The following is a 25,930-nucleotide window of genomic DNA, read 5'->3' on the forward strand; positions in this document are numbered from 1 at the left end:
CCAGCAGACTTTTCGTCTTAAGACAGTTCTTTTAAGTGCATACAGTTATGTGTATATGTATTTTCATTTCCTGCACCTGCAGCCAACACAACTTCTGTTGGACAGGAAACGAAATGGCAACGTTGACAATAACAAAGTCCATTAATTACTTCAGCTGCGCGCGGCTTACATAATCTCAATAATAATTGATATACATATCGAGTTCTCGCCTGAAATGCGGTAACAAGAATAACGTCATCAAAAGAGGGAGGCGATGCTCATATCAAGTTACCACATACATTTCGCTATAACATCATAAATATATAATATATATACTTTTTTATTTCATCTTCTCACAATACTCATTACGTTAACGAGGACAAAATTTGCAGGACTTTTAATATTTTGGAATAGTCTCTTTAAAAGCAATAGTTATTTCTGATAGGCCATTGAAGAGTCAACAATAATTGATAGTACATCGTCTAATCAATCATTCAGGTCGTCATATTATTCGGTAGATAATTTTTTCTACAATGGACGTTCAATCCAGCAGGTTTTGGTTCTTTGGAGGAGTGGTAACGATTGCAGGATTTTTGATAGACTAGAAATAAAGGATCAACTTGATTTTTTATTTTTAAATTAAGAATTTAGAAATGCAGAATAGTCGAATACTATCTTGGATATTTAAAGAAAAATATGTTTATTTCAAGCTGAAAATTCTGAATAATTCAGTGGCGTTTGAATTTTTAGAATCGGCCAAGCGCAGATCAAAGAGAGCAGCCATAAAAAATTATGTATTTTTTACGTAAATAATGTTCTTTAAATGTAAGTAAAGAGCTACGAAAATTTTCTATTTGTTCCAAGCAAGAAGTATTTAAAAATTTTCTTTGATTTTAGGTTGATTGATCTTTCTGTTGGTGAGATTATTGAATATATCAACATTAAAATATTACTACAAAAGTCCATAGGCGATCGGTGGATTTGGATACACCTCAAGTGGCAGTGGCCAATATCGCAGAAAAAACCCGAAAAAACCCATTTAAACCGTAAATGGTATACAACAACGTCCCAACCAAATTGTAAAGCCAAAGTACATAGTATATAACAATTTAATTATTTTAGTTTTGTTTATATTTTGTATAGGTAAAAGTAATTTCTTTATTCCAGGTCCAAAACTAGATAGTATATAAGAGCGCACAAATTTTATTCTTGGAGATCTACTTTTTGACTAAAATAGTAAAATATTCACTTTGTAACTGACTCACTTTTATAAAATAATAGCTTAGCAAATAAAATCAAATTTCCTCTTTGTCACAATAAATCAATCAATTGGAGAGTAAAAATTTGGGTGTTTGTCGAGCGCGGTGCGCATTTTAAACTCGACGACCATAGCAATTTCCCTAACCAAAATTTCTTTGTGTATCATATTTTTAAAATATTTAACTCAGCATTTAGACAGACGTACTTGTTTATTCTCAATCAGCAATCAGCTTTTCCAATCAATAATTGCACTAAAACAAGTAAAAAAGTTAAGTCGCTGTCGCATTCACATGCTCTCCCACCACTTTTAAGTGACTTTGGCTACCACTTGCTGCTTATGGGATTTTACGTGTTAAATTTGGAGGTCGCTGATTGGTCCCAATTTCCCATTTGATTTAACTCGTGGGTTCGTGTGGCACTAGCCTTATAGCCTAGCACACGGGTCGCTAGTATGCATGCGTCCGTGTGCTTGCGCTCTAGAGCGAGCAGGCGGCAAGCCTACAAACTGAAATATATAGCGACCAAAGGGAAATTTGGCCAGGAAAATTGAAATTTAGGAATTTTTCCTTCCTGCCTCCTTTGGACACCTCAAGTGACCCTTGACCCACTTACATGCACCGATCGCCTATGCAAAAGTCCAGTGCCATCACAACAATTATTACTTTTGATATTACACCAGTTTTGAACCAACTACATCCATATCAATAATTTTGATTGTGCAGAGAGGGTTTGAATTGCTGAAAAATTGGGAGGGAGCTCTCATGCGTTTCCCTGGGCATGATGGAAAATTACGCTATCGGAGGAAGGCAAGTATATATATACAGTATATATATATATATATATATATATTCAGTTTAATCTGTCAGAAAAGAAGAGGGCTGTACACGCGTTTCAATATTTGAACTAATGGTGTATCGATCAGCATCAGTTTGTAAGAAGGCAATCGCGTCTCAAAAATATTCCAAATAATCGAAGATGTGCCTTTCTAGCCTACAAAGTAGGAGATCGACTCAAGTTTTTATCATCCAGCTGATGATTCGCAGATTCCAAATCCTGAGGATATTTTTCACATTAGACAATTTCTTGTTTATGGAAATGTAAATTGATACCTGGTACTTAATTCCGCCAGACTGGGCTTGTTTGGCTCTGTAATACCTCAAGATTCCGTTGCATGTCCACATAACCAAAACCATCACAAAAGCTCCAGCCCTGCGAAACACATTTATTTACGGTTTTATTACTAGCAATGTTTTTTCAGTGTTTGCTAGTCTTGAGGAAATGGAAATGTGTTTTTAACAGTGCCGATCAATTCGTGAAGTTCGAATTAAGTTAGACAGCTGAATTATTCAGCTGACAAATTCAACGGAAACGTAAGAACCGTTACTTTTGGCGGTTACAACCTAAGAAAAAAGGGTTAAAAGCACGCCGTCGACTATAGAATTTATTCGTCTCGTCAAGGGGAGTCTAATATATCCAAAATCATAGATATTGGACGAAAATTTGTCCCATCTATTAAATGAAAATTTTGGGACTTCTGGTCCATATAAAAATGACAGTAAGATCTCTTAAAAATGCATTTTGAAGCGCATGAGCACAATTTCTTAGTAGATTTTGATTCCTCTTGTCTAGATCTGTTCAACAGCGTATGCAGAACCTTTTATTTAAGGAAACTCATTTTTTTGAAATGATATCAGATTTTGAGTAAGGAGAGGAGACAGTCCTCAGCATTTGAAAAGCATGCTAACTTTTCTAAAAAAAATTACGCTGCTACTTAGGTCAATTTTGGCTTAAGCTGAATCCTAAGGAATCATGTCCTGGCTACAAGCATTTTCCAGCAGGGTTTTGCAGTATCAACACCCTTTCAGAACCCAGGATTTGAGCTTGTTTAAATTCTCATTGTTTTGACTTAAAATCATACCGGCAATAATTTTGTTTAAATGTCAATGTTTTTTTATTTATAAATATTTTTCAGCTAACAAAGAATTTACAGACTCATTTTAACTCACATGCTCTCAAAATAAAATTCAATAAAATTGCAGCATACAGATTATAAATAGACGCTTGATTTGTGATGCATTTTATGAAACTCAAACAATGATGAATGGGAATTGGAGGGTGCCGAATTTTGAAGATAGACATGTATTTACTCGATTTGCATGCCATGGATATCACTATTTGTTCTGTGCAACTCAGATGTACCATTATGAACCTCAGGAGATTTGTAAATGTAGATTTTGTGGAGAACAGTGTGAAAAATATCATATTTTGAAATGTGAAGTAAAAAGAATTAGTTTAAGAACAGCAGCAAAGACTTGTAAGAATTGATTGTATAGGATTAGTGTCGCACGCATATATGCGTTTAATAATAAATTCATTCATAAAATTGCAGCAATAAATTTAATGATCTATTAAAATATCAAAAACAACAACTACATACGCAGTAATATTATTTACATACATACGCAGTAATATTATTTCAAAGTTTAACAACGATAACTCACCACCAAATGTACCAAGGGCTGTAGGAATTGCTGCAGCACTGGTTCTCTCCGCAACAGTAAGACTTCACGTCACAAAAATCCCACTCACAGTAATAGGCACTAACCTGAAATGTGTATAAACACGATTTTAACAAACAAATAGTTATATACTTGGTAAAATTAAGACTTTACCTTCTCGAGTGCCGAGAGGAGAGCCAGCAGGCAAAATGTTACTTCCGTTTTGCAAAACAGCATTTTTCACGACGGTATGGAGCTTCGCAGTTATGAGAAAAGGGGTTGATATCACAAAGCAGCAGTGTGTGTATGTAATTTACATATTACAGAGATCAAAGTCGGCTTCTCAGCTGGAAAAAGAGGCAATTTGTGGATGTCAACCTTGGCCCTCAAGCCGTGATGCTCACCTTCAGAAATCGCAATCGCAATTAGGTGATGGGGCTGGTGGTTAGGACGAGACAAAACATTTTAATTTTGTCAGGCGATCAAGTGGAAACGAGGCAGGTCTTCTTCCACAACAACAAGGTCAAACGGCGCCAGCTGTGTGTGTGTGTGTGTGTCTGTGTGGTGTGTGGTGCTAACACCGAACGCACTAACGCACAACGCAACGCGCAGGCCCGGCCCAACACAAAGCTATTTGTGGAGTGTGTATGCAACCTGCGTGACACGGATGAAAAACTGGTTGCCTGCGCCACGGCACATCTACTGCTGGCATCCATTCTACGACTTTCCGATGCCGATCAATAGATTAATTATTATAATAAATGCCGCATAATACTGCCTTGAGATTGGCTACTTTGATTTCTTTTTCTTCAGAAAATTGCTTTGGATCGGTAGAAAATACTGGCTGCAGTTCTTTCCGAATTGAGCATTTTGCTTTTTATTTTTAAAAAAATATTTTTTCACTAGTATGATAGTTTACATATGGACCACCAGATGAAATTTTACTGTCTAGTTTTCTACTTATTTGCGATAGTTTTGAGAAAATATATTCCTTAAAGCTAATGTGAAATTCGGGAAAAGAGAAATGATTTACATAATTATTATTTTTAAAAGTAAAAAATAATACTATTCTTTGGATTTTTTGCTGTCAATTTTTTCTATGGATGGAACAAAATGGTGCCTTTTTGGTGAATATATAAATTTGACACGCCTAGAAATTTTCACAGTGGTGAAACCTTTTGTATTTGAGGTACATAACATGTAAAGGGTTAAACGTTGAAAAAAGGTATTTTTGAGTTATTCAGGGAAATTTAAAGAAAATCAATATTGCTCGAATGGTAGATTTTTACCCTTGGGGCATCCTGTGGGTCAGATAAGACAATCAGAACAGTCCGGGAAATCAAACCCTGGCGTCAGGGTAGCCATGAGCGGTCGATATATCATTAAAATTCACAGATGTAGCAACACCTTAACGTCACCTGACGGTCTCTGTATTGGTCCTATTTGTCAAGAGCTTTCAGAAATATGTGCATCAAGGTGCTCAGGAAACACCCTAATTTGCCCTGACAATGAGACGCGTCTGATGCAAAAAATATTGGAATAATTCAAAGTTATGCAGCGTTTTAATGTCAGAACATCACCAACAGTTACCATTTTAAACAAATAGTTAAAAATAAGATCAAGCACAGAAGGGTTGGAAGTATCATGTTAGGATTGAGAAACCAAAGAGGATTTTTGTTTCTTCACAATTTTAATATTGATACAACAAAGAATATAATTAAACAACGAGCTTTTTAATGACTAATCTTCTATCAGGATCATTGCTTAACTCAAGCTCAGACTTGACCAAGACCCACACTTTATTATCATCATCAAACTCCGACCAAAAGTAGTAAGTTCCCTTTCCATTCGGTCCTCTAACGTCCACTTGAAATTGCGCTTTATTCTCATAACAGAAGTTGTTTTGTGCGTCTTCTAAATTCAATCTGCCCATTGAAATGGGCTTGCCCAGATATTTGCCGGCTCCAGGGTGCTGCTGCAAGTGGTGAAACGCAGTTTTGAAATAGGGCTGATCCTTCAGACGGTCTTCTATCCTGAATTTCAAGTAAAACGCGCCGCTGACCAAAATGATTGCTCCGTACGTGGCCACTTTCGCCAGAGTCCGATTCGACCACACTGTTGGCATTGTTTAGAAAATTAAAAACAATGGCAACTTGACGGGGCAGACCCATGAAATTTAAACAATCTCCTCTTTGGAGCAGAAAAACTGATTCTGCGGCTTTGGCATTTCGTCCAGCTGGACGCTGACGATGTGTCTTCCGGGCACCATCACCAAACCGAGCATCCTCGAGTCTTCCTGCGCCGTCTGCTCGTCGCCGCCCAGATACTCGCAACAATTGCCCAGAATCACATTGGCGTCTCTGTCAGTGCACAAGAAGGAGCCAACCAGAATGCGTCCGTCTGTCATTTCAATTTGCAGCATTCGGTTCAGCCAGGAACGCAGCTTGGCACGGCCTGGCGTGTCCTTGCCTTCGGGCTGCAAGTTTTCAGACGCGTGTTCCAAGATTCCATCCATCTTCATCGCTGGAAATAATCATCCGCTCTTTCTTAAATTTTCATGGGTCTGCCTTTCTTTTGATTAAAAAAAAATAATCGTAAAATCGTCAAATGAATGATACTTTTTGATAATAATAATATGTTATTAATATAATATATCATAACAAAAGAGTTGTACATATTTTGAAATCTCTCTTTTCATGAGTTGTATAAACATAAACAGATAATATGTTATGTACATACATTTGGATATTTATTAACTTAAGAATTTTGCTAAATATTCTTTTCTTCCAAATTGAGTAAACAAAAATACATACTTACTTTCAAAACAAGCGAAGTAGGGGGTATCACTGATGTAAAACCTGTAAAAAGTTTTGAACATTGTTTTCAGTATGCAATCAAGCCTTTAGTGAATTACCTCTGAAGCCACTACTTGTGCCTAGTTGGGTCAATCTTCTCTTCTGTACCAGGTAACACGTAACACAGGCAAAATAACGATGAAAATGGCAAAATTTACTACTCCAGCAAATCCATTTTCCGGCTCTCGGTTCTCTTCGTGATTCGTCGTAATCCGCCCCCTGCTCAATCAAATTGCGTTCTTCTGCCTCGGCGGTATTTTTCAAACTGGAGTTGCCGCGCAACGTCATTGGCTAAGGGCTAAGGCCGCTCATGACGTCACGAGAACACAATAGGAGTGTGGTCCGTTCATCCAATTAACTTATTTTTGTGTATACAAGGGCATCCATGCTTTTTGTTGCTCTTCCTTTACCCGTTTTCACCCCCATGAGACTCTGAATCTAGAATGCGAGATCATTAAGCGAGCGCCGAATTCCAAGCCTAAATCGCATTTAGTTGATGCGCTAGTCCTTTATTTTGCAATAATGCGGGATCTGTGTTTGTGAAGCAATCAATTGGTAAACGTCGTGGAGGCCAAAACGGCTGAGAAAGACATGAGGGAGGCTGCCTAGGTTGAGTACCATCATCTATGAGTACACAACGCGCGGCTTTCGTCCGCCATGTGACTAGCATACCTGGTTTGCTTGAGAATTAGAAAGATCGTCTCGAAAATGGCACACTCGGTGAGTTTCCCTTAATCGTCTTGTTGTTTGTTGGTGTTATTTCATGAAGGCCGAACAAGCTAATCAACAGCTTTTCTGATTTGCATTTGCAGGACATACAGGTTACGTTTGAGTTCGGACACAAGTCCATCATCAAGTCAAAGACAACCCCCGAGGGGTTCACTCACGACTGGGAGGTTTATGTGCGAGGAGCGGATGGCGCGGACATCAGCCACTTTGTTGAGAAGGTTGTGTTTTACCTGCACGCAACCTTTCAAAAACCAAAGAGAGGTATTTATTACCCCGAACAATCATTTTTTTTTTAATTTGTGTTGATCACGTTCAATCAATGACTGTAATTTTTTACAGTCATTAAAGAGCCTCCCTTCAGTGTGAAAGAGTCTGGATATGCTGGCTTCAACTTGCTCATCGACATTTATTTCAAGACGAAAGATGAGCCCAAGAAGTTCAAGCACAGCTACGACCTTGACCTGCAAACCAGCGGACCCATGGTTGTCCGTTCTCGTAGGGAGAAATACATCTTTACCAATCCCTCAGGCGACTTTCGCAAAAAGTTGATCAGGGGTGGAGGGGTGAGTGATCATCTCGTGAGTGTCGTGTTTCTGTTTCTAAGCACCCGCCTATTAACTCGTTGACTGGTGCTATTGCATGCCCAGTGGAGAGGCAATGGTTTTTCTTCAGCAGGGTAGGATCCTGGAACAAATGACTTTCAATAATTCTTTTGTTTTATTGAATTTTTTCACTCATTGCTTATTTTTTGGTGCTGGTAAGGGTGATAACACAAATTGATTAACGATTTAAACAGATTTCCTAGTCATGCTCTAGACATAGCGCTCTACTTGAAATAACGGTTGATCTATTGTGCTATCAGTAAGTGCTGACATCTCGCGGTTGCATTAAATACAAAATGAATATGTGTGTGTTGAAAATTAAAACTTAAAAGATCGAAAACATAAAAAAGGGAATAACATTTCATAATGTAAATAGGAAGAGTATATTTTTAATTTCTTATCGTGGTTAAGTTCTGTTCTGGGGTCTGTAGTTAATTTTTGACTTAAACTCATTGGATTGTCAAAGAAAATTAAAGTAGCACAACGGTTAAAAATTTAATTAAAAAATGGCGTCTTCTGCTAATTGGGTCAGTACACAGTCATTCATACTTTTTGACAGGCCTGGACGAGTAATCGGGCGCACCGGGCGAAACCCTGGTGGGCCGCGGCCCAAGTGGGCCGCCCGGACCGCCCAATTTGTCCAAGATTGTCAAGCAGCCCGCGTTTGTGGCTGTCGCAGCCCATATTTTTTGTGGTTTTTCCGTGTTGGGACTGGGGCTGGCGGCAACACAAGTTCAATTCTTTGTTTTGGCTAAAATATTTTCAAAATCAAAAGAAAAATCTTGAAAATAAAAAATCTAAAAATAAATTTTCATTTTCGTTACGCTTTTTGCATGCCCACCGCAGGCCCGGACTGGCACCAAATTTTTTTACCGGGGACTTGATTTTTGCGGCCCACCGAGCCACCGCGGCCCACTAATCCCCCCCCCCCCCCCCGAACTTTTATAATTTTCAAATGAAATAAAAGGCAGTTACCTCGGTGGATAGAGAGCAGGGTTGCAAAAGACCGGCATTTAAAATTTAAAAAAACAGTGCAGTGGTAAAAACGTTTTTTTTCAATTTTTTACCATTTTCTTCCAGGCCATGTTTGCATCTCAGTTTTCAATAATTTTTTAATTATTTGCTCATGACCTCGACCTCAAAATTTTTTTAAGGAACTTTTTGGAGAAATTGAGGCAGCAAATAGCAATTTAAAAGAAAAAATGTGTTCAGTTCAGGAAATTTTGACCACTTCCGACTGAAAACCTTAGATTTTCATAAGGGGAAAATGGAATAAATTCATTTCTTGAATTTCTTCTGCAAGAAATTGGTAAAAATTGAGTGGTAGAAACCGTTAAAAACCAGTGGTTGAAAAAAATCGGGTGGTATTAATAAAGCAAATACAACCCTGATAGCGAGCTGTTTATTTTTCCGTATTTCTTCAGAAATAATGTCCTGCTCAGCCCCTAGTCGGGAGAGGAAGCTCATGAATTAGGACTGCAACCAGTAGCCGAAACTATAGTTGAGCAGGATATATTTCTGTAGAAATACGGAAAAATATAAAGCTCGCTATTCACCGAGGAAACTGCCATTCATGTCAACTGATTTTTAACTGTACGGATTAGAGTGTATTTCAAGAACAAGACCGAAAAATAATACCGGATTTCCGGTATTGTTCTTGTTTTGCCGGATTATTTTCTAAATTCAATACCAGAACAATACCAAACAATACTGGAAAATGCAATACAAGAATATTGTTTTTTCCTGAATTCTTTATGGTGGTAGAGAAATTTTCATAGAAAAAAATCTTCTAATTTTTAAAAATCCCTATTTTTGGTCGTGTAAATTTTTTATTTTCAATAAAAATTGCAGAAACATCCGTAAAAAGGTTTATGCAATGCAGTTGGGTTTTTTCCGAAAAAATGCGTGTTTTTGCGAACCCTGCACTGGTTATACCAAGAGACCGAAAATTTTATCTCTCATCACAATATTCCAAAATTTCTGACTATTTTGGCACGAAATATATGACTCTTTCGGGGTAAAATTCGGAAAAATGCGGACAAAAACAAAACTAGGTGTTTTCCAGCTGTCAATTTTTGCGTAAAAAACCAGTGTTGCTGTTGCATTTTTTAGTATTGCAAATTTGGCGAACCCCAATTGCTTTCTTTCCTCCTCGAGTTGACGAAGTAAGAATCTTTAGGCTTTTAATGAAGCACTTTGCCATTGCTGCCGATAAAACTGTCCCTCGTCCCGCTGAAGATTGTCTCTGTCTCGTCCCATCTCTGTCTTGAAATTAAAAATTCAACCCGCGTCCCTCAGGGACGGGACGGGAATCCTGTAATCCCTGTCCCAAATGTTTCAATTTTAAAATATATTTAATCAAGCAAAATGACAATTTTTTTAAATGCCAAAGCAAGATTTGGTAATATAAAACTTAAAAAAGATGTCTTCCAGAAAAAATTCCAAAAACAAGAATTTTTTTCAAAAAAAAAAAACAATACCGAAACAAGTTTATTTTGTCAGAAAATCAATACCAAAACAAGAAGGATTGAAAAACAATACAAGACAAGAAAATTTTAAATATTCCTTTTAGAAACAATACCAGAACAATACCAGTTTCGTCAAGAAAAGTTCCAGACAATACAAAAATTTGGTCTTGAAATACACTCTAGTACGGATTATTTAGTTGTGCAGTAAAAATATATATTATCTGAAATAGATGGAGTGACGTCAAATACATCAATAATCGACCTATTCTGGCCCAATTATTTTGGAAAACTGGGAAAACTTGACAGTTGAACAAGGTTGCGTTGCTAAATCTGTATGTTCCTCAAAATTCACTCTTGTATGAGGTTCAGAGCAATAAATATTTTTGTCAGATTAATATTACCTTTTTTCCCTTCCCTTTTGAACAAATCAGTTAGACATTAATTTTTTTCTTGAAATTTTTGAAATATTTGACTTCCAAATAAAAATAGAAACGTATACTAGAGCACTCACATCAGCCAGCCTCGCCAAATCTTGGCCAGCCGCTTTGGTTTCAGCTCGCCAGGCACGCCAGCCGCCGGTCAAAATTTCGAAAATGGAAAAAATAAGTTTCAGCTCCTTGAGCCGTTTGTTGGTCTATTCTCATCCAAATCTAATAAAAACGCAGCCCAAATAATGCATTCAATAGTTGTTGCCGCGCTAGTTTGAAACACGCAAAGCGAATTTTTCACTCTCGAAGTGGAGGCCACCGAGTCTTAGTACATGATCAAGCTCTTGGTTTAATTTTTATTTCTGTGTGCAAAGACAGAAAAATCAAGGATATGATAGTTTTTCCCGTTTGCTCATTCCCCAATAAAAATATGATAATATGAATTTAACGAGGAGCGGGCCGAACGGCCAAAGCGGTGGGGCCTTTTTGACAAAACAACATTCAAGTTTACACATTGACAACTCCGTTAAAATCCTTACTCTCAATTCAGGCTCAATTCAACATAAATTGTAGAAGCCCTCGGCATTCTACAGCCATAAGCCTAGGTTTCCTTTGAGAACAAATATATTTGCAGCCACAATAAAAATTCAAATCATAATATATGATAAGTCACGACAGAAATTATTTTCTTATACAATTTAAATACTGAAAATTCAGATATTCAAATCAAATATTTCTTAAAATTTGAAGCTTTGAAAATTCACCCTTGTCTGGATGGATAAATGTTTTTGTTTTTAATTCAGCAGTTAGAAAACAATACTAAAAATCTTTCAGAAATTTGAACGCTCGAAGTTTAGTTTAAATTATGTATCTGTTTATTTATTCATGTACATTACATAGGTCAGATTAAAATTAAATTACATGAACAATAGCAAAAAAGTGACAAGCAAGAACTGCATAACCAACCGAAACAATAAATTTTAACCTCTTTGTCACGTGAAAATTACAATAGGTAAAATCTTATTGCACTCAAGTTTAATTAAAGATTTATCCAATCGAAAAATAAAAATAATGATCTTCTATAGATTCGGGCTGGTGGTTTTAGAATAACCCCAATTTTTAATTTCCGAACTTGTCTAAAAGCAGGGCTGCAGTTTCTTATCAACCCCTATGGTCCTTTGGTCCATAACGTTTTTCTGCGTTTTGGTGTTTTAGTTCAAATATGACACTCTTTAGCCCGATATTTCTCCAGAATTTTCTGTCTACCCCTAGCTCAAGTTGATGTCATGGGCAAAGAAATTAGTAAAAATTAAAGAATATAAATAACGGAAACCGCGTACTGCATTTAAAAAAGGGGTTTGGGTTTGCAACCCTGTGTAAAAGCTGCTCATTTAAAGAAAATTAATGCTAGAACAGTTTAAAAAAATATTATATTGAGGCAAATTAGTTCAAGCTAATTAAGACGAACTTTAGAGCTCCTTAAACAGACAGTTTCTAGGAAATTTGTTATTTTTTTTCTAATTCCTGAAATGTTTTCGAACTTGCAGTAATAATTAAAAATATTTCTGTGCTCAGGTTGGGATTGATGCCCCGTCAAGTGATAAAGCTTTTGGGGATCCCCTGTCCAAATCCCAGAAGCCCTCCAGCTCTAGCCATGCCAAGCCACTAGCTGAAGCAGTCAAAAAGCACAAGAAGGTTAGAGTTTGTAACAAATTACGTGTAAAAGCAATAGTTGATGTTATGTCTAAATTTAGGAGCCCGAGTTCAAACCGACGACGCAGTTCTCAGAGTTGTTCGGCGACCCGATTAAGAAGGCTCCTGAAACTAAAAAGCACACGCCAACGCCCTCCACGTCGAAGCCGTCTACATCTTCCAGCGGAGGCAAAGGTCCTAACTCGAAAGCGGGTGCTAGTGGCTTGGAGAAAATTTCTATCAGTGATAAGAAATTGAGCGCTCCAAAGGAGGATAAGAGAGAGGAAAAGAAGCGTGATAAGAGCAGCAAGGAGAGTGGCAGTGAGAAGAAGAGTGCGGCAAAGCCCTCTAGTCCAGTCACTCTGGTGAAAGTGAGGGAAGAAGTGAAAGTGAAGGAAGACCCGAGTGAGAAGAAGAAAAAGGAGAAGAAACAAAAGGAGGAGAAGGATTCCAAGTCGAAATATCAGCAGGCTGACAAGTCTAGTATTGACAAGTTGATCAAAGAGAAAGAAATGAAGAAATCCCCAAAGCTGACGAGCGGGCTGAGTTTGCTGGAGGAGAAAATGAGGCACAAGGATAGTGGTGTTGACAAGCAGCACAAGAGCAAACACAAAAAGAAAGACAAGGAGAAAAAAGAGAAGAAGTCTGAGAGCAAGGATAAGAAGCGCGAGTCCAAGACCAAGGAAGAGGTGATCAAGTTCAAGGAGCCAGAGCCGCATTCTCCGAGTCCGCCGGCGCCGGTGAAGCGAAAACTGGAAAAACCGCCGCCGCAGAGGGAGAAGCTGGCCAAGACCACCTTGCTGGACGAAATCTTTGACAACAACGGGGGTAGTTGCAGTAGCAGCAGCAGCTCTTCCTCCAGCGACGACGACGACATTGATGAGCCAGTCAAGCGGATCAAGCTGGAGGCACCGTCCCCCAAGCAGGACGCCAGTGCTCTGAAGAAAACACGAGATGAGGAGAAGAAAAAGGGGAGGCGGAACGAGGAGAAGCCGCCGCAGCGCAAGCGCAAGCACAGCTCGGATTCGGACTCGTCGTCGTCTGGCTCGCCGCCGAGCAAGAAGGGCTCTCCGCCAGGCATCCAGGACATGCTGCCACCGCCGCTGCCTGTCAACAACGTGCGCGACATGACACCTGAGTACGAGTCGGAGCTGCGAGAGCTGCAGCGCAAGATCATGAATCTGGACGACGACGAGGAGCTGCAACGACTGGTCGACGTCATCACCGCCACCGGCAAGTACGAGCTCACCAAGAAAACGTTCGACTTCGACCTATGCACGCTCGACCGCAACACTGTTACAAGACTGCAAGACTTTTTCCGAGCGTTATGATGAACGAGCAGCTGAATCCCTGCGGGTGCAAACCAGATTTAGTGCCGACAGGTGCAATAGCAACGCAATAGTGCCAAGTAAATTCTAAAGTTGCATTGGAAGTTCTTTTTGACTGTTAATAATCGATTCTGAAGGGTCGAAAAATTGGAAACGTTCGTCAAAATTGTTAGTTTAGTGGTATTTATTTGGTGTAGAGCGCCAGCAACCAATCAGAGATTGGCCAGATCGAGACAGGAGCGCCACAGCGACGGCCAACGCAATTCACCGCATCCTTCTCTGATCGGTCGCCAGCATTCTTATCGCTAGGTTCAGACCAAAGTAACGGTTTTTACGTACGTCTCGAATTATCCAGCCTTAAGAATCGATAGGCACTGTCAGAAATGCAATTCTAGTTCTACTTTTCGGCCCTGCAGGATCTTGACGGTCTTGAATACTAAGAATAAGCTCAGCAGCATTCGTCGTCTTGCCATTTTGTGCCATCGTGAGAAAACAAAATCATACTCCCCTCACTCATTGATCTGAAAAGCGCGCTGCTAGCGGATTAGATCTAATTACGTGTGTTGCGTTGTTAAGTTTGATGGAGATCGCTCTTGCTCTTCCAGTCTCTTGAGTATTTTTTGTTATCGTTGTTTGCATTAAATTTGGTGTTCAGAGATGTGGAAAGGCCATACTTAAAAAACGCGTCAAGCCTCCTGAGGAATAATCTTGACTCGTTTGCATTGAAATGCGGTTGTGATCCATTAACTAATACAATTCAGAACTTCACATTGGGTGCATCACAGGCAATGTACAAATATATGATCTAATATTCTGAATCAGACTTCAATAATTCTTACCTGACCACGCGGTTTGCAACAACAGGAAAAACTCTATTTGGAAAATCAGCCATATCAGTATTGGATGGGACAAAGCTATTTCTTCTCTCTGCAGTGCTCTAGTTTAATCAATACGGATAAATTAACTTGGTAGATTAAATAGCAAAAAATTAAAAAAAAAATCTGTGTGCAAGCATGCAGTGGAGCCTGACGCCCAAAACTATTTTTGTATTTCTCAAGTTCAAAATTATTCGACCATGACAAAGACAACCCCTGTTTCGGCCTGCTCTAGAAATTGAACCAAATAACTCTCTACATTTATTGTGTCAATCCTATCGCCCTGATTTATTGCATTAATTGGGCTGTTACCTATCGCTTGGCAATCGACCAACACTACATGATTTCAAAACTTGATCTTTCTTTCTTTCTGTTTTAAGTTGGAACAACTCGAATCAGTTATATTATGTTAATTACTTCTCGAGTATTGACAACGTTGACAATACCCTTTTCCAAAAATCGCTATGTCATTGTTGACTGCATTGAGGTGATTTTATTGCTTTCTTTTCAAATGTGCGACTTTTATTATAATTTGATACTCATGATACCTACACATTGTACACATGGATGCTTTATGTACTGTACGAGCGTAATATAAACTACATTATAGCGAAAATTCAAATGTAAGTATCAACCAAATACCACGATTAAAATAGATAAATTAAGAAGTAAATTATACATCACATATAGAATTGATGGGTTCTCTTTTATTTATTAATCGAGATCCCTTGAATTTTGCAGAACTCATACATTCGCCAAGAGATCTTTTTAATCTCTGCCTGGTAACAAATAAAATCTGGACCGAGGAACAATTGAATTTAAAATTTCCCGGATAATCCAACAATTTCAATTTTTTGCTTAATTTTGATGAATTAAGCGAATTTCGAACTCTATGCAACGTTGTGGGAATTTTAAGGAAAATTGCGAAAGAAATCTTGATCATACAAAAAGGAGCCAGTGTTCATCGATTTATTCACAAATTAAACTAAAAATTAACCTCAGATTGTTCCTAGAATATTTCAAAATCTTTTATTATTGCGATTTAATTGGGAATTATTTAAAGAGGAATGATACTGGAAAATGCTTGTTGCCAATGCATAAACTCGTCCCTTAGGATTCAGTTAAAGCCTAAATTGACCTAAGGAGCGCTGTAATTTTTTGAGAAAATTGGCTGGAAAGTTACCGTGCTTTTCAAATGGCAATGGCTGTCTCCTTATTTGAAATCCGATTTAATTTCAAAACCAAGAGTTTCCCCAATAAGTGGCATACACCGTTGGACAGATCTCGACGAGAGGAATCGGAATATGCCAAGAAAATATGTTCGAGCACTGTAAATTTTGGAGAAAATTGGCAAAATTTGAATTTTTATTGTAGAAAGGTCATTTTTTTATTATTGCAAATTGTTGAACGAATTGTTTATCGGTCAATTGTTTAAGGCATCCAACAATTTAAATAATTTTCAATTGTTGCCCAGTATCATTCCACTTTAAATAATTAAAAACACTTATGTACTTCAATATTAAAATTTGCAAAAAAAATTTGTTTTCAACTATAATATCACATATTATTGGTACAAAATTGTCTATCATACGATGCCAGCATCACCTATCTTGAAGCCCAAACTGCAGAACTTAAACGATTGCATCTTTTTACGTCGTGCAAAATATCTGCGGAAGGCTTAAAGCCAAAAAAAGGGTGCGACTTATGGGAACAAATAATCAGGTCACGTGATAAAACGAAGCTCTTTGATTGGCTGGTTGCTCCTATTCGCCATTCGCCTATCCGTCGCTCAGCTGGCAACAAGCAGCGATTTGATTTGTCACAGGAACTTGGCCGTTGGAAGTGTGCGAGTACTGCGAGTTGTAGTTTGAAGTGATCTTCGTTTCGTTGTGTCAGGCTGTTAAGTTTAAAAAGCCGGAATCGTCGCTGAGAACTCGTCGCTTCTGTGGCAGGTTGCTTAGAAATTTGCTAAAACCATCCTTTATCTATGTAACGTACATATTAGTGAGAAGAAGTTGAGAATCCGGTTCGATAATGGCAGACGTCGCAAGTCACGTTCGATTAACTCGTCGCACTGCTCAGGTATGTACATTGTATAACATAAAATTCGGAAATCATGACTGAAAGTTGGTCAGATTGATTACATCTTAAGGACTATCGTAGTTGAAATTTAAAAACGGGTCAAATGAGACGGCTCGCAATCCCCGAAATTCTCGTGGTTTTAGGGATTTTAGTTTTATTTTGCCCCAACGGTCGCGTCCGCAGAATGGCGGGGAAATGTCGACGATAAATTCCACGGTTTACTGATGGAATTATGCATACATGTAGATTCTACATTTTCAGGCCATCAATGGGAAGAATGTAGAGAATGCTTTGCCCAAGAATGTGGTGCGAAAAGCGGCGCCACTTCAACAAGTGAGAAGCACCCTTGGCACGATCGGCAACAGACAGACCGCTCAATTGGTCACTGTTGGCAAGCAGGACAATGCCACGAAAGAAAAGTCCGTTTTGGCCAAGCCCAAGTATGAAATTTACTGACCACTTTTTATTTTTTCGTAATTTGAAATTTCGCACAGGCTGAACCTGCCAACTGGCAGACCGACCGGCAAGCCGGCGGAGCAGAAGACCAATGTGCGGGGCAAGCAAGTTCCGCTGACTGCTGGCACAACCAAGCCTGGCGTCATTCGCCGCATCACCAACATCGTTTCAGCCCCCAATGCTCAGCAAGCAAAGCCCAAGGCCGCTCCGAAGCCCCAGGCAGTGAAACCGGCAGTCAGGCCCAAACCAGCAGCACCCGTTACGGTCAAACTCAAAGATCAATCAGACAAGGTGGTGGCACTGAGCAGTAAGCCGGACCTGACCAGCTTCTCGCAGGAGGAGATTGCCAATCTCGAAAATCAGAACAAGGCTGACTTCAATGACGCCCAGAATGTAGCCCACTATGTCAAGGACATTTACTTGTACATGAGGCAACTTGAGGTTTGTTTACAGCTAAAGTGGACTAGCGTTCAGATTTGAGGAACATTTTTTTGAAAGTTTTTGCTCAGTTGAAGACAAATTGATTGGTTGGCTGATTTTTAGTGTGTAAAATTCTCGGTGATGTCACTTCAAGCACCACTAATTTTCAATTGATAAATTGAAAAAATTGTTCTTCAAAATTTTGTATTCAATTAAAATATTAATAATGTTGAGGACATAAAAGCTGTTAACTGATCCCACAAGTAGAAAAACTTGCACAAATTCAAGAATTTTGTCACAAATTTTAAAAATTGGTTTGTCTGCAAAGTAAAATTTATCATGATTGGATCAAAACCTGTTTATACAAATTTAAATGCAAAATCTAACGACGCGAGGGAAATTGTTATTGATCATTGAAGAAAATCTGCAATCGTGGAATCGGCACAAAATTATTTTTGGCAATTTGGTCCTTACCAGCCCGTTGGCTCGCATTGTTAAGGCACTCTCAGGAGTGTCAAAGCAATGGGAGGTATTTGAGCAGTTGGGAGATCTAATACTGGCTACCGAATGTCAGAGATGGCAAAAAGTGGTTAGTTTAGTGACTCAAAATGCTCAAATTGCTCAACGGGCTGAGAGGCGCTCCGGCGCCGACTCGCTACTTGCTGGTTTGCACCTTTCCAGCATGCGTGATTTGGCTTCACGGGACGAATGTCTAGATAGCGTTTCAATGCAGTCCTCGGTGCGGAGGCAAGTGGCCCTTGAGTGGGCTGGGTCCCTGCTGGCGGCCTGGTGCGCCCATGTTATCCGTTCGCGGTGTTATTGGGACCCGGGTTTCAGCATTCGTGCTAGTGCAGTGCGCGCCCTTCCCGGTCCTCCGGTCCTTGGACAGGGATAAAAAGAGCAAAAAAAACTTCCACAAGTCCAAAAAAACTGACGTTAGTGCCAGGCCATTAACTTAGGATTGTTTTTTCAGAAATGAATCTTTTTTCAGGCTGTGTACTGCATCCCAGAGGCGTACATCAAGCAGTGCAAATTCATGAAAAATCTAATGCGAGCGACAGTTATTGACTGGCTCATTGGCGTCCACCGCCAGTTCAAGCTGATGTCCGAGACACTGTACCTTACAGTGTCAATCTTTGACAGATACATGGCGGTGAGAAGCCATACAATTTCAAGTTTCTTATTTACCTTTTTGGTTTATGTGTAAAATGTCATTTTGTCATTTCATGCACCAAGTGATTACTTTTAAAAACTGTTCTCTCCAATGTGTCTTTCTCAATTTTTTTTTCTTTAATGATTTTCATGAAAGTAAAATTCCTAGAAAAACAAAACAAAAATAATTTCTGCAAAACTATCAATTTGGTAATCATTTTCACAATATTTTTGAAATTAGTTGAATTTTAAGGCATAAAACAAGCTCAAATTAATAAGGTCGCATTAATTAATAAGTAAGGGCGTTGAAAAATTTAAATGCGGCTTTAAAACCATATTATATTGTTTTGAAATTATTTGAATGAAATATAGATTTTCCTAAAAACCGGCTAGGCCAAAATCGTTTTTAAAAATCATGATTTTTCTGAACACTGTTTTTAAGGCAATCAATAAATTTGTAGACCGCCCTTGGGACTCCCAAGTCACAGCTACAGCTGGTCGGCGTGACGAGCCTGCTGGTTGCGTCCAAATTCGAGGAGATCATGTGTCCGACCGTCGGCGACTGCGTTTACGTCACCGACAACACGTACACCAAGAAGCAGGTCGTGGAGATGGAGTCCAAGATCTTAGCCTCGTTGGCGTTCAACATCGGCAGGCCGTTGCCGCTGCAGTTCCTGCGGCGCTTCACCATGGTGGCCGATGCGACGTTCGAGGACCACTGCACGGCCAAGTACTTCATGGAACTGCAGCTGGTGCGCCACGAGATGTGCCACGTGCGACCCTCGCTGCAGGCCGCCGCCGCCATGTGCCTGTCGTTGTTTGTCAACCTGGACCAAGATGTGTATGACGAGTACAAGCAGGTTGACAAGAGCCCCAGCGACACCCTCAAGCGTCTCTGGAGCCCCGCGCTCCACTACTTCTCTGCTTATTCCTTTGTCGAGGTTGAGGAGGCCGTCAAGCAACTCGCGCTCGTTGTCCTCAAGGGACACTCGTCCAACTTGCAGGTTCGTCTTGATTTCTTTCGGTCGCAACAAGCAACACGGCAGGGTTCCAAATCTACCCCACTCGGTTTAAACAAACCCAGGTTTTTCGGTTTTAACCAGGAAAACAAACAATAAAACCCACTATTTTACCCAAAGCTTGAATATTTTTGGTATCAAAAATCAAAAAAAGCGGGAAAATAAAAAATGGGTGTTGTGGCGGTTTTTTTACGCTAAAAAGTAGTGCTGCAACTGCTGCATTTTTGCAGTTTGCAAAATTGGCAAGCCCTGGGGTATGAGCTTCGTTTCTTTAAAAAAATGCAGTGATCAGCAAATCTGAAAAAAAAACATTGAAATCCCAAAACCCCCGTATTACCCACCAATAAACCCCAGGTGGGTTGCGCAAAATGTAAAAAAACGAGTTTGTCGGAACCCTGCATAATGGCCGCTCTCTTTGACCCACGATTGAGGGCAAATGAAGCAGTCGATTCCAAAAAGTCCTACGAATGATTTTATCATCCCTTATTAAAAATCTTTTATTTCAGAACGTGCGAAAGAAGTATTCGTCTAAGAACCTGTCTGAGATAAGCAACTTTGTTGAAGGACGTCTGGACAGAATCGAATCCATCAGGGAGTGATTTATGCACGTTGTGCTACGTGTTGACTAACAAACAGTTGACCAGAGCCAGAATTTTGTATGTAAAGTTTCAATATTTGACCATGTCCATTTTTAATCTACCCCAGTTGTATAACTTTGTATGTCGTTGAAAGCAGTGAAGCAGCGTCCTGGATCGAATTGTTGAAAGTTGTTTCCTGCTAACGCGCAAAATGTAACCCGATTTTTATAAAAACATAGTATTTGTAACTTTTCAATGAAAATACGTGTATTTTAGTCATCGCATCGCTTTGTTTTGTTATCCCACATTGAAATTTTGTATTAATACGACAAATTTGTAAGTACCTGGTCAGCTTCATCAGACAAAAATTCGCATACTTAATTAAATGTGCTACTGACCAGTTGTATAAACCCTTAGTTATTGAAGCCGCCAACAGATGGCGCAACCACAGACTTAAAATTTTGTTTTAAGTGGTTTTAAGGCATTTCCGCTGCGATTTCAGACTCAATCTAGCTATTTTGCTTTTTATAATTTATTTGCTTTTTTTTACGTGCTGAAAACCAAAATCGGTTCAGCCATTCGCCGTGGAAACGTTGGAAAAGATTTTTATTTCAAAAAATAGTTTTTCACGATTATACGGTGATTGGCTGAACCAATTTGGTTTTCCGCACGTCAAAAAATAGCAAATTAATTGAAGAATGCACAGTAGCTAGATTGAGTCTGAAATCGCAGCGGAAGTGCCTTAAAATCGAAAGTCTACGGTGGCGCCATCTGTTGGTGGCTTCGAACACTTAGGGTTTATGCAACTGGTGAATTGCTGGTAAAAAGTGAAACGATCGAAATGAACAATGACTTGGAAATCTGGTATCTTATTCTCAATGTTGTATATGTAAGATAATATGCAAAGAGAAACTGATAAGAGTTACTGATAATAGAGCGGTCGGGGCTAGGCCCGGCAAAAAGCAACCTCTAATATGCAAAGAGAAACAAGTCAAAGTAGGTGCTCAATATTTAAATTTATTTAAATTTAAAAAGAAATCTAGTTGTTATTTGATCATTCAAGGAAAATTTATGCATTCTTATTTTTCAAACATTTATTTGTTACTCAACAAACCGTGACAACTCTTGTGTCTGTCTCTTTTTTCGCAAGGGCAACAAATCTATAGAATTTATCTTATCAAAAACGTTAATCTCATTTATTATGTCAATTTGTAAAAGCCCAATTTAATGGAGCTGCACCCGCGAAAGGTTTGATCTGATTAAGTCGTATTGATTCCACGCGACAGTGAAGCGAACAAAATCTTTTGTATGCTACTTTACTTACAGCCTCCTTGAAGGAGCCATGAAAAAATTCCGTCATCCGCGAATAAATTAATTGCCCCGCGCAAGTCTTGACAAAGTTTTAATCGAACTTGTTTGCGAAGGCGTCTAATGTAATAAAAAGCGGGCCGAGACGAGCGGCTAATGAATTTAGCCCACGCTCTTGGGCTGTTGCTCGCTGGCGTGATTTAGAATTAATATTTTGATAATGTTAATATTATCCAAGCCATCGTTGTCGCCCTGCGCGAAGGAAGATTTTATTATGGAAAGTGTTGCCAAAAACGGACTTTTGTTGGCCTCGTGCCGCCGCCGCCAAAGCAAAAAAAAATCACTGTTTGCTTTTTCTGCTACAGCAGCAGCTGAAACGATGCAAAAGTCGCGCTTTCTCTTCTCTGGAAACATGCAGATGGCATTTGCACACACAGCGATTAAATAGCGGGCACAAATGGTCCGCGAATATTGATGGCATTGAGTACGCTGAGTCGGAAAATAATGAATGACTGTTGTCGTCTGGAACGGACAGATAAAATTAGCAAAGCCCGAGGGCATTTTCAAACTCTGTGTTCGCAACAAAAACAAATAATCTGAGCGCGCGCGCAATTTTAGACCAAACATCGCGCCAGAGAGGTTAAATTCTGTTCTTCCTGCAGAGGTCAATTTTGAGTACACACAGTTAGTAAAAATGCAATGAAATTCTTCCCACTCTATGCTCGGATGCCCGTGTAATAATGTAAAACCCCTACGGACCGCTGCGTTCGGTAAATTTGCTTAAGGCCATTACCACTGGGATGGAAAAAAATACGCGCAAGATTCGTTGGATTGCGAAACTAGCCGCAAACGAGACATTCCTGAGATGCGCCTGGGGCCACTATATTTACTTTTTACACAGCCTTGGTCGTGAATTTTAATTAACAAAAAGTTTCGTCTAACTACACTGTGGTTTCTCCGTGGACCGTCGGATCCTTTAAGTTGGGCGGAAAGCTACCTGAGAGCGATTGCTTTTCGCAGCGGACTCGCATTCAATCCGCCAATTCCGCAAGTTTTCACTTGGCTTGACCTATAATTCAAGACGCTGGGATGAGAGTCTAGTATGCGCTGAGGAGGAATTTCGGCATGGCAGGCGTGGATTCGCAAATCCTTGTAGAGCCCTTTGTCAAGAAAAAAAGTTGTGAAGGCGTAGGGAACGCCACTCCTCACAGCGCTGGGTGTTTTTGTGGCACACGTGAGAATCAAGTCTTTTGTTTGAATGCTTTATTCACTCGATTATGGCAATTTCAGCTGGGTGGAAATTTGAATATTATTCCAGCTATTATTTCCCTCCATGAATTATTGAAAAGGAGAGCGATATATTACTTCATTTCGGTTTTTCTTTCATTCTGCTGATTCGAATTTATATCAAAATGAGAAAATTGCGAGAGATTCTTTACTTTGTGCAATCGTGTGATTTGCTCTTTTAAATTATGGCTTGTGGATTCAATGTAATCATATATACGCAGCCAAAGGGACTCTCTTACACAGATGTTACAAATTTAAATATTTGCAAGATAAGCGGAAAATTTTCGGTGGAAGAAACGCGGAAAAATGAAATTACACGCCACGCACAAAAGGCGCGGCGGCAAAGAAGACGTCTGGTGCTCGAGTAGGAAGGAAATCATACGGACAGACTACTAATCTTTTCCGCGCGCCTTGAAAAAACGCCGACTGGCGAGCCGCGCACCGAGCCGAATGGAAATCCCTTTAAACCCGCACAATCCGCGAGCGAGAAGGCGTAAATTTGGTTGACGACTACGGCGACAGGACGGCAATATGTCGTGCGCGCGAGGACCGGCGGATCAAAGGCGCAAATCGAATTACTCGGGCGAATCGAATCAAAGCGCTCAGCAGTCGAGCGAACGAGCATATTTCATTTTTGTAACGCCACTGAATTAGAATTCGAGCACGCTGGCGGGCAGGCTTAATTACCACCACCGCCATCGGTGCAGTTTGGCTGTTATGGGGCGAGAGGGATGCTGCTTCTGCTCTCCCGTGCAGGCTCCATTACGAGGTCAAATCAATTGGTCGGAGGCGCAGAAACCGAGTCGCAACTCAATTGTCCTGCTGATGAAGTCGCTGCCACTTGCCTGATAAAACTCCCGCTGCGGTGGCGGAAAGCTCAATTGCTTGGCTGGCCTCTCGTAGGCAGATACGTAGGTTGCCCTGCTTCTCGCTTGCCCAGGAATGCGCGCGGAGCTGGCTGTCCGCAAAAAAACCTCTCCGATGCTGACAAATGACGGGGAAATTGCAATCTCGACTCGGGCTGTAATTACCAACGTTGCGTTTCTTGCTCTTTTTCTCAACTCGCTTTATTCCCTTGCTTCATTTTCCTGCACGGCTCGTGAATGACGGTCGGTTGGCTCTTTAAAAATATGTCGCTCTTGCATGGTGATTACGTTTCGGTTCACTTTCTACGCAAATAAACGACTTCAAACCCAGCGGCTTGACAGCTTGGTGCATTGAAATAGATTTAGGATGGTATGCATAGTACTGCTTGTGCTAAAAAACTTGCAAATCCGGCTCCTGAAAACTCTGCAAAGAACAGGAATGCCATCACACTTTTTAACACACATCATTTCTCGTCGAAATGAACGCTTTTAAAAGCTAAATTGAGATCCAGGCTGTTATCTACACTTGCGGTTATTTTCAGCCTTGCCTCGGACGAGTCCGTCTCTTTGCTGATGCCAGAATTGGTTTTTGAACGAATGTAGCAGCAAGAAAATGTGCAAATCAAAACATAGTGACCTTTTCCAGCCCTCGTCGTTTTATTAAATTCATATTTCCCATACGTGCAGCAGCTTACTCATTGATTTCTCGCTTTCAGCTCGCAAATAAATCTTGGCAGTTGCATCTGCATTGGTATATTCGATAAAAAAAAACAGCGAGTCCTTGGTAGCGGCTGTTGAGTGCTCCATTTAAAAATTAAATTTTTATCTGTCGCGCAAGCGGTGCGAGCGAGCCGCAAATCTGTTGCCGCCCACAGAGTGCTCCAGCCTCCGCGGGAACGAACCGAGATATTTATGAAAACACGCTCGCAGAGACGGAATATTACACACATACGAACGCGGGGTATTTTTATTGTTTGTCATTTTTCGCCGTCACCGAGCGACAAACCTTATTTCAGCGGGACCTCCATTTGTTGGCCGTCTGAGGGCCGGATTTGGAGCCGCTAGCAAAAGGACGGTGACGGCGATAACCCCCTGCACGGGGTGAGCCGCTCCACGTGTAAAGGTGACAATCGTTACTGATAATAGAGCGGTCGGGGCTAGGCCCGGCAAAAAGCATACGCCGAGAAGTGCCCTCTAGCCTTGCTTACCAGGGAAGAAAGGAAATATAGGGCACGCATTTTCGAAACATTGCTGTATTTCCTGCAAAAGATGGACGTTCCAATGGCGGCTGAGAAAATTATTCTGTCTTCCAACGACCTCTCGATTGATTTTCCTTCGTGGAGGCTTTACGCGTTGGCAGGAAACCAAGGCGAGATTATCAACGTACACGACTAAGAATATCTTCTTATTTAGCTGGAAAATTAACTAGGTGGACCCGGGAAAACTCCCCTTTGACGGTAGACTAAACACGACGTCTCATCATTATAGCATATTGATGAGCAAAATAATCGCCAATCACTGTAATCACTGAAAAACATCCAAGCGATAAATAAGCTAAACTTGAATGAATAATTTATTTAACGCAATTATGCATGCAACACTAACCCTATATACAATAATTTATATCAATTTTTACAATTCTTTGCTGCTTCTCTTAAACTAATTCTTTTTTTGAAAATTTCAATATATGATCCGATACTTTTCACACCGTTCACCACAAAATCTACGTTTTCTGATCGACACAGTGTAACAATTAATTGTATATTGTGCAATATGTTATGAGCAATGACACGTAAATTAAGAAAATGATTTATTTATTTATTATTTTGTTAACACTCTTTCCTATTGTCCCCCTCTTATTTTTCCTTCGTGAAACAAATTGTACGCAAGTGAAATTTGTGAGAATTGTGTGAATTATAGACATTCCATCCGTGAATGTGAGTAATTGATGTCAGGGTTAACGCACCAAGAAATGTCACCGCCCCTCAGGTACTGGTTTTGGGTGGAAGAGGCTTGCCTTTTCCTTTACGGGGATTTGAGAGTCAGAA

General features: G+C 39.9%; 5 protein-coding genes across 8 annotated transcripts; 2 read left to right on the plus strand and 3 right to left on the minus strand.

The window, feature by feature from the left end:
• Window positions 1-2,079: 2,079 nt before the first annotated feature.
• On the minus strand, window positions 2,080-4,300 carry LOC135936495 (uncharacterized). Its single transcript, XM_065479326.1, has 5 exons — window positions 4,142-4,300; window positions 3,912-4,084; window positions 3,741-3,844; window positions 2,349-2,448; window positions 2,080-2,292 (listed from the first exon to the last, which is right to left on the minus strand). Exons 2-5 carry the CDS (start codon window positions 3,972-3,974, stop codon window positions 2,230-2,232), a joined length of 330 nt encoding a protein of 109 aa, XP_065335398.1. The 5' UTR covers window positions 3,975-4,084; window positions 4,142-4,300; the 3' UTR covers window positions 2,080-2,229.
• Window positions 4,301-5,409: 1,109 nt separating this feature from the next.
• Window positions 5,410-6,753, minus strand: LOC135935418 (uncharacterized). 2 transcript variants are annotated; one of them, XM_065477700.1, is made up of 3 exons: window positions 6,652-6,753; window positions 6,555-6,595; window positions 5,410-5,852 (listed from the first exon to the last, which is right to left on the minus strand). In XM_065477700.1, coding segments are annotated over exons 2-3 (399 nt in total). In that variant the 5' UTR covers window positions 6,556-6,595; window positions 6,652-6,753; the 3' UTR covers window positions 5,410-5,454. The 2 variants fall into 2 exon arrangements, with proteins under 2 accessions (XP_065333772.1, XP_065333771.1); XM_065477699.1 differs by lacking the exons at window positions 6,555-6,595; window positions 6,652-6,753 and having other exon boundaries at window positions 5,410-5,862.
• Sbat (LSMD1 domain-containing protein Sbat) lies at window positions 5,914-6,729 on the minus strand. The gene is made up of 3 exons (XM_065477701.1): window positions 6,652-6,729; window positions 6,555-6,595; window positions 5,914-6,260 (listed from the first exon to the last, which is right to left on the minus strand). Exon 3 carries the CDS (start codon window positions 6,256-6,258, stop codon window positions 5,914-5,916), a length of 345 nt encoding a protein of 114 aa, XP_065333773.1. The 5' UTR covers window positions 6,259-6,260; window positions 6,555-6,595; window positions 6,652-6,729.
• Window positions 6,754-6,897: 144 nt separating the features above from the next.
• On the plus strand, window positions 6,898-15,410 carry ear (ENL/AF9-related). Of its 2 annotated transcripts, none has more exons than XM_065477694.1 (5): window positions 6,898-7,312; window positions 7,405-7,582; window positions 7,661-7,899; window positions 12,395-12,514; window positions 12,574-15,410. In XM_065477694.1, the coding sequence occupies exons 1-5, from the start codon at window positions 7,301-7,303 to the stop codon at window positions 13,840-13,842; spliced, it is 1,818 nt and encodes a 605-aa protein (XP_065333766.1). In that variant the 5' UTR covers window positions 6,898-7,300; the 3' UTR covers window positions 13,843-15,410. The 2 variants fall into 2 exon arrangements, with proteins under 2 accessions (XP_065333766.1, XP_065333767.1); XM_065477695.1 differs by having other exon boundaries at window positions 6,900-7,312; window positions 7,661-7,884.
• Window positions 15,411-16,530: 1,120 nt separating this feature from the next.
• Window positions 16,531-24,528, plus strand: LOC135935416 (G2/mitotic-specific cyclin-B2-like). Of its 2 annotated transcripts, none has more exons than XM_065477696.1 (7): window positions 16,531-16,666; window positions 16,724-16,796; window positions 17,058-17,236; window positions 17,291-17,693; window positions 18,664-18,825; window positions 19,286-19,828; window positions 20,350-24,528. In XM_065477696.1, exons 2-7 carry the CDS (start codon window positions 16,749-16,751, stop codon window positions 20,440-20,442), a joined length of 1,428 nt encoding a protein of 475 aa, XP_065333768.1. In that variant the 5' UTR covers window positions 16,531-16,666; window positions 16,724-16,748; the 3' UTR covers window positions 20,443-24,528. The 2 variants fall into 2 exon arrangements, with proteins under 2 accessions (XP_065333768.1, XP_065333769.1); XM_065477697.1 differs by having other exon boundaries at window positions 16,553-16,666; window positions 16,720-16,796.
• The last annotated feature ends 1,402 nt before the right edge of the window (window positions 24,529-25,930 follow it).

Source organism: Cloeon dipterum, chromosome 2 (genome assembly GCF_949628265.1).
Source record: "Cloeon dipterum chromosome 2, ieCloDipt1.1, whole genome shotgun sequence".
NCBI classification, from domain to species: Eukaryota; Metazoa; Arthropoda; class Insecta; order Ephemeroptera; family Baetidae; genus Cloeon; species Cloeon dipterum.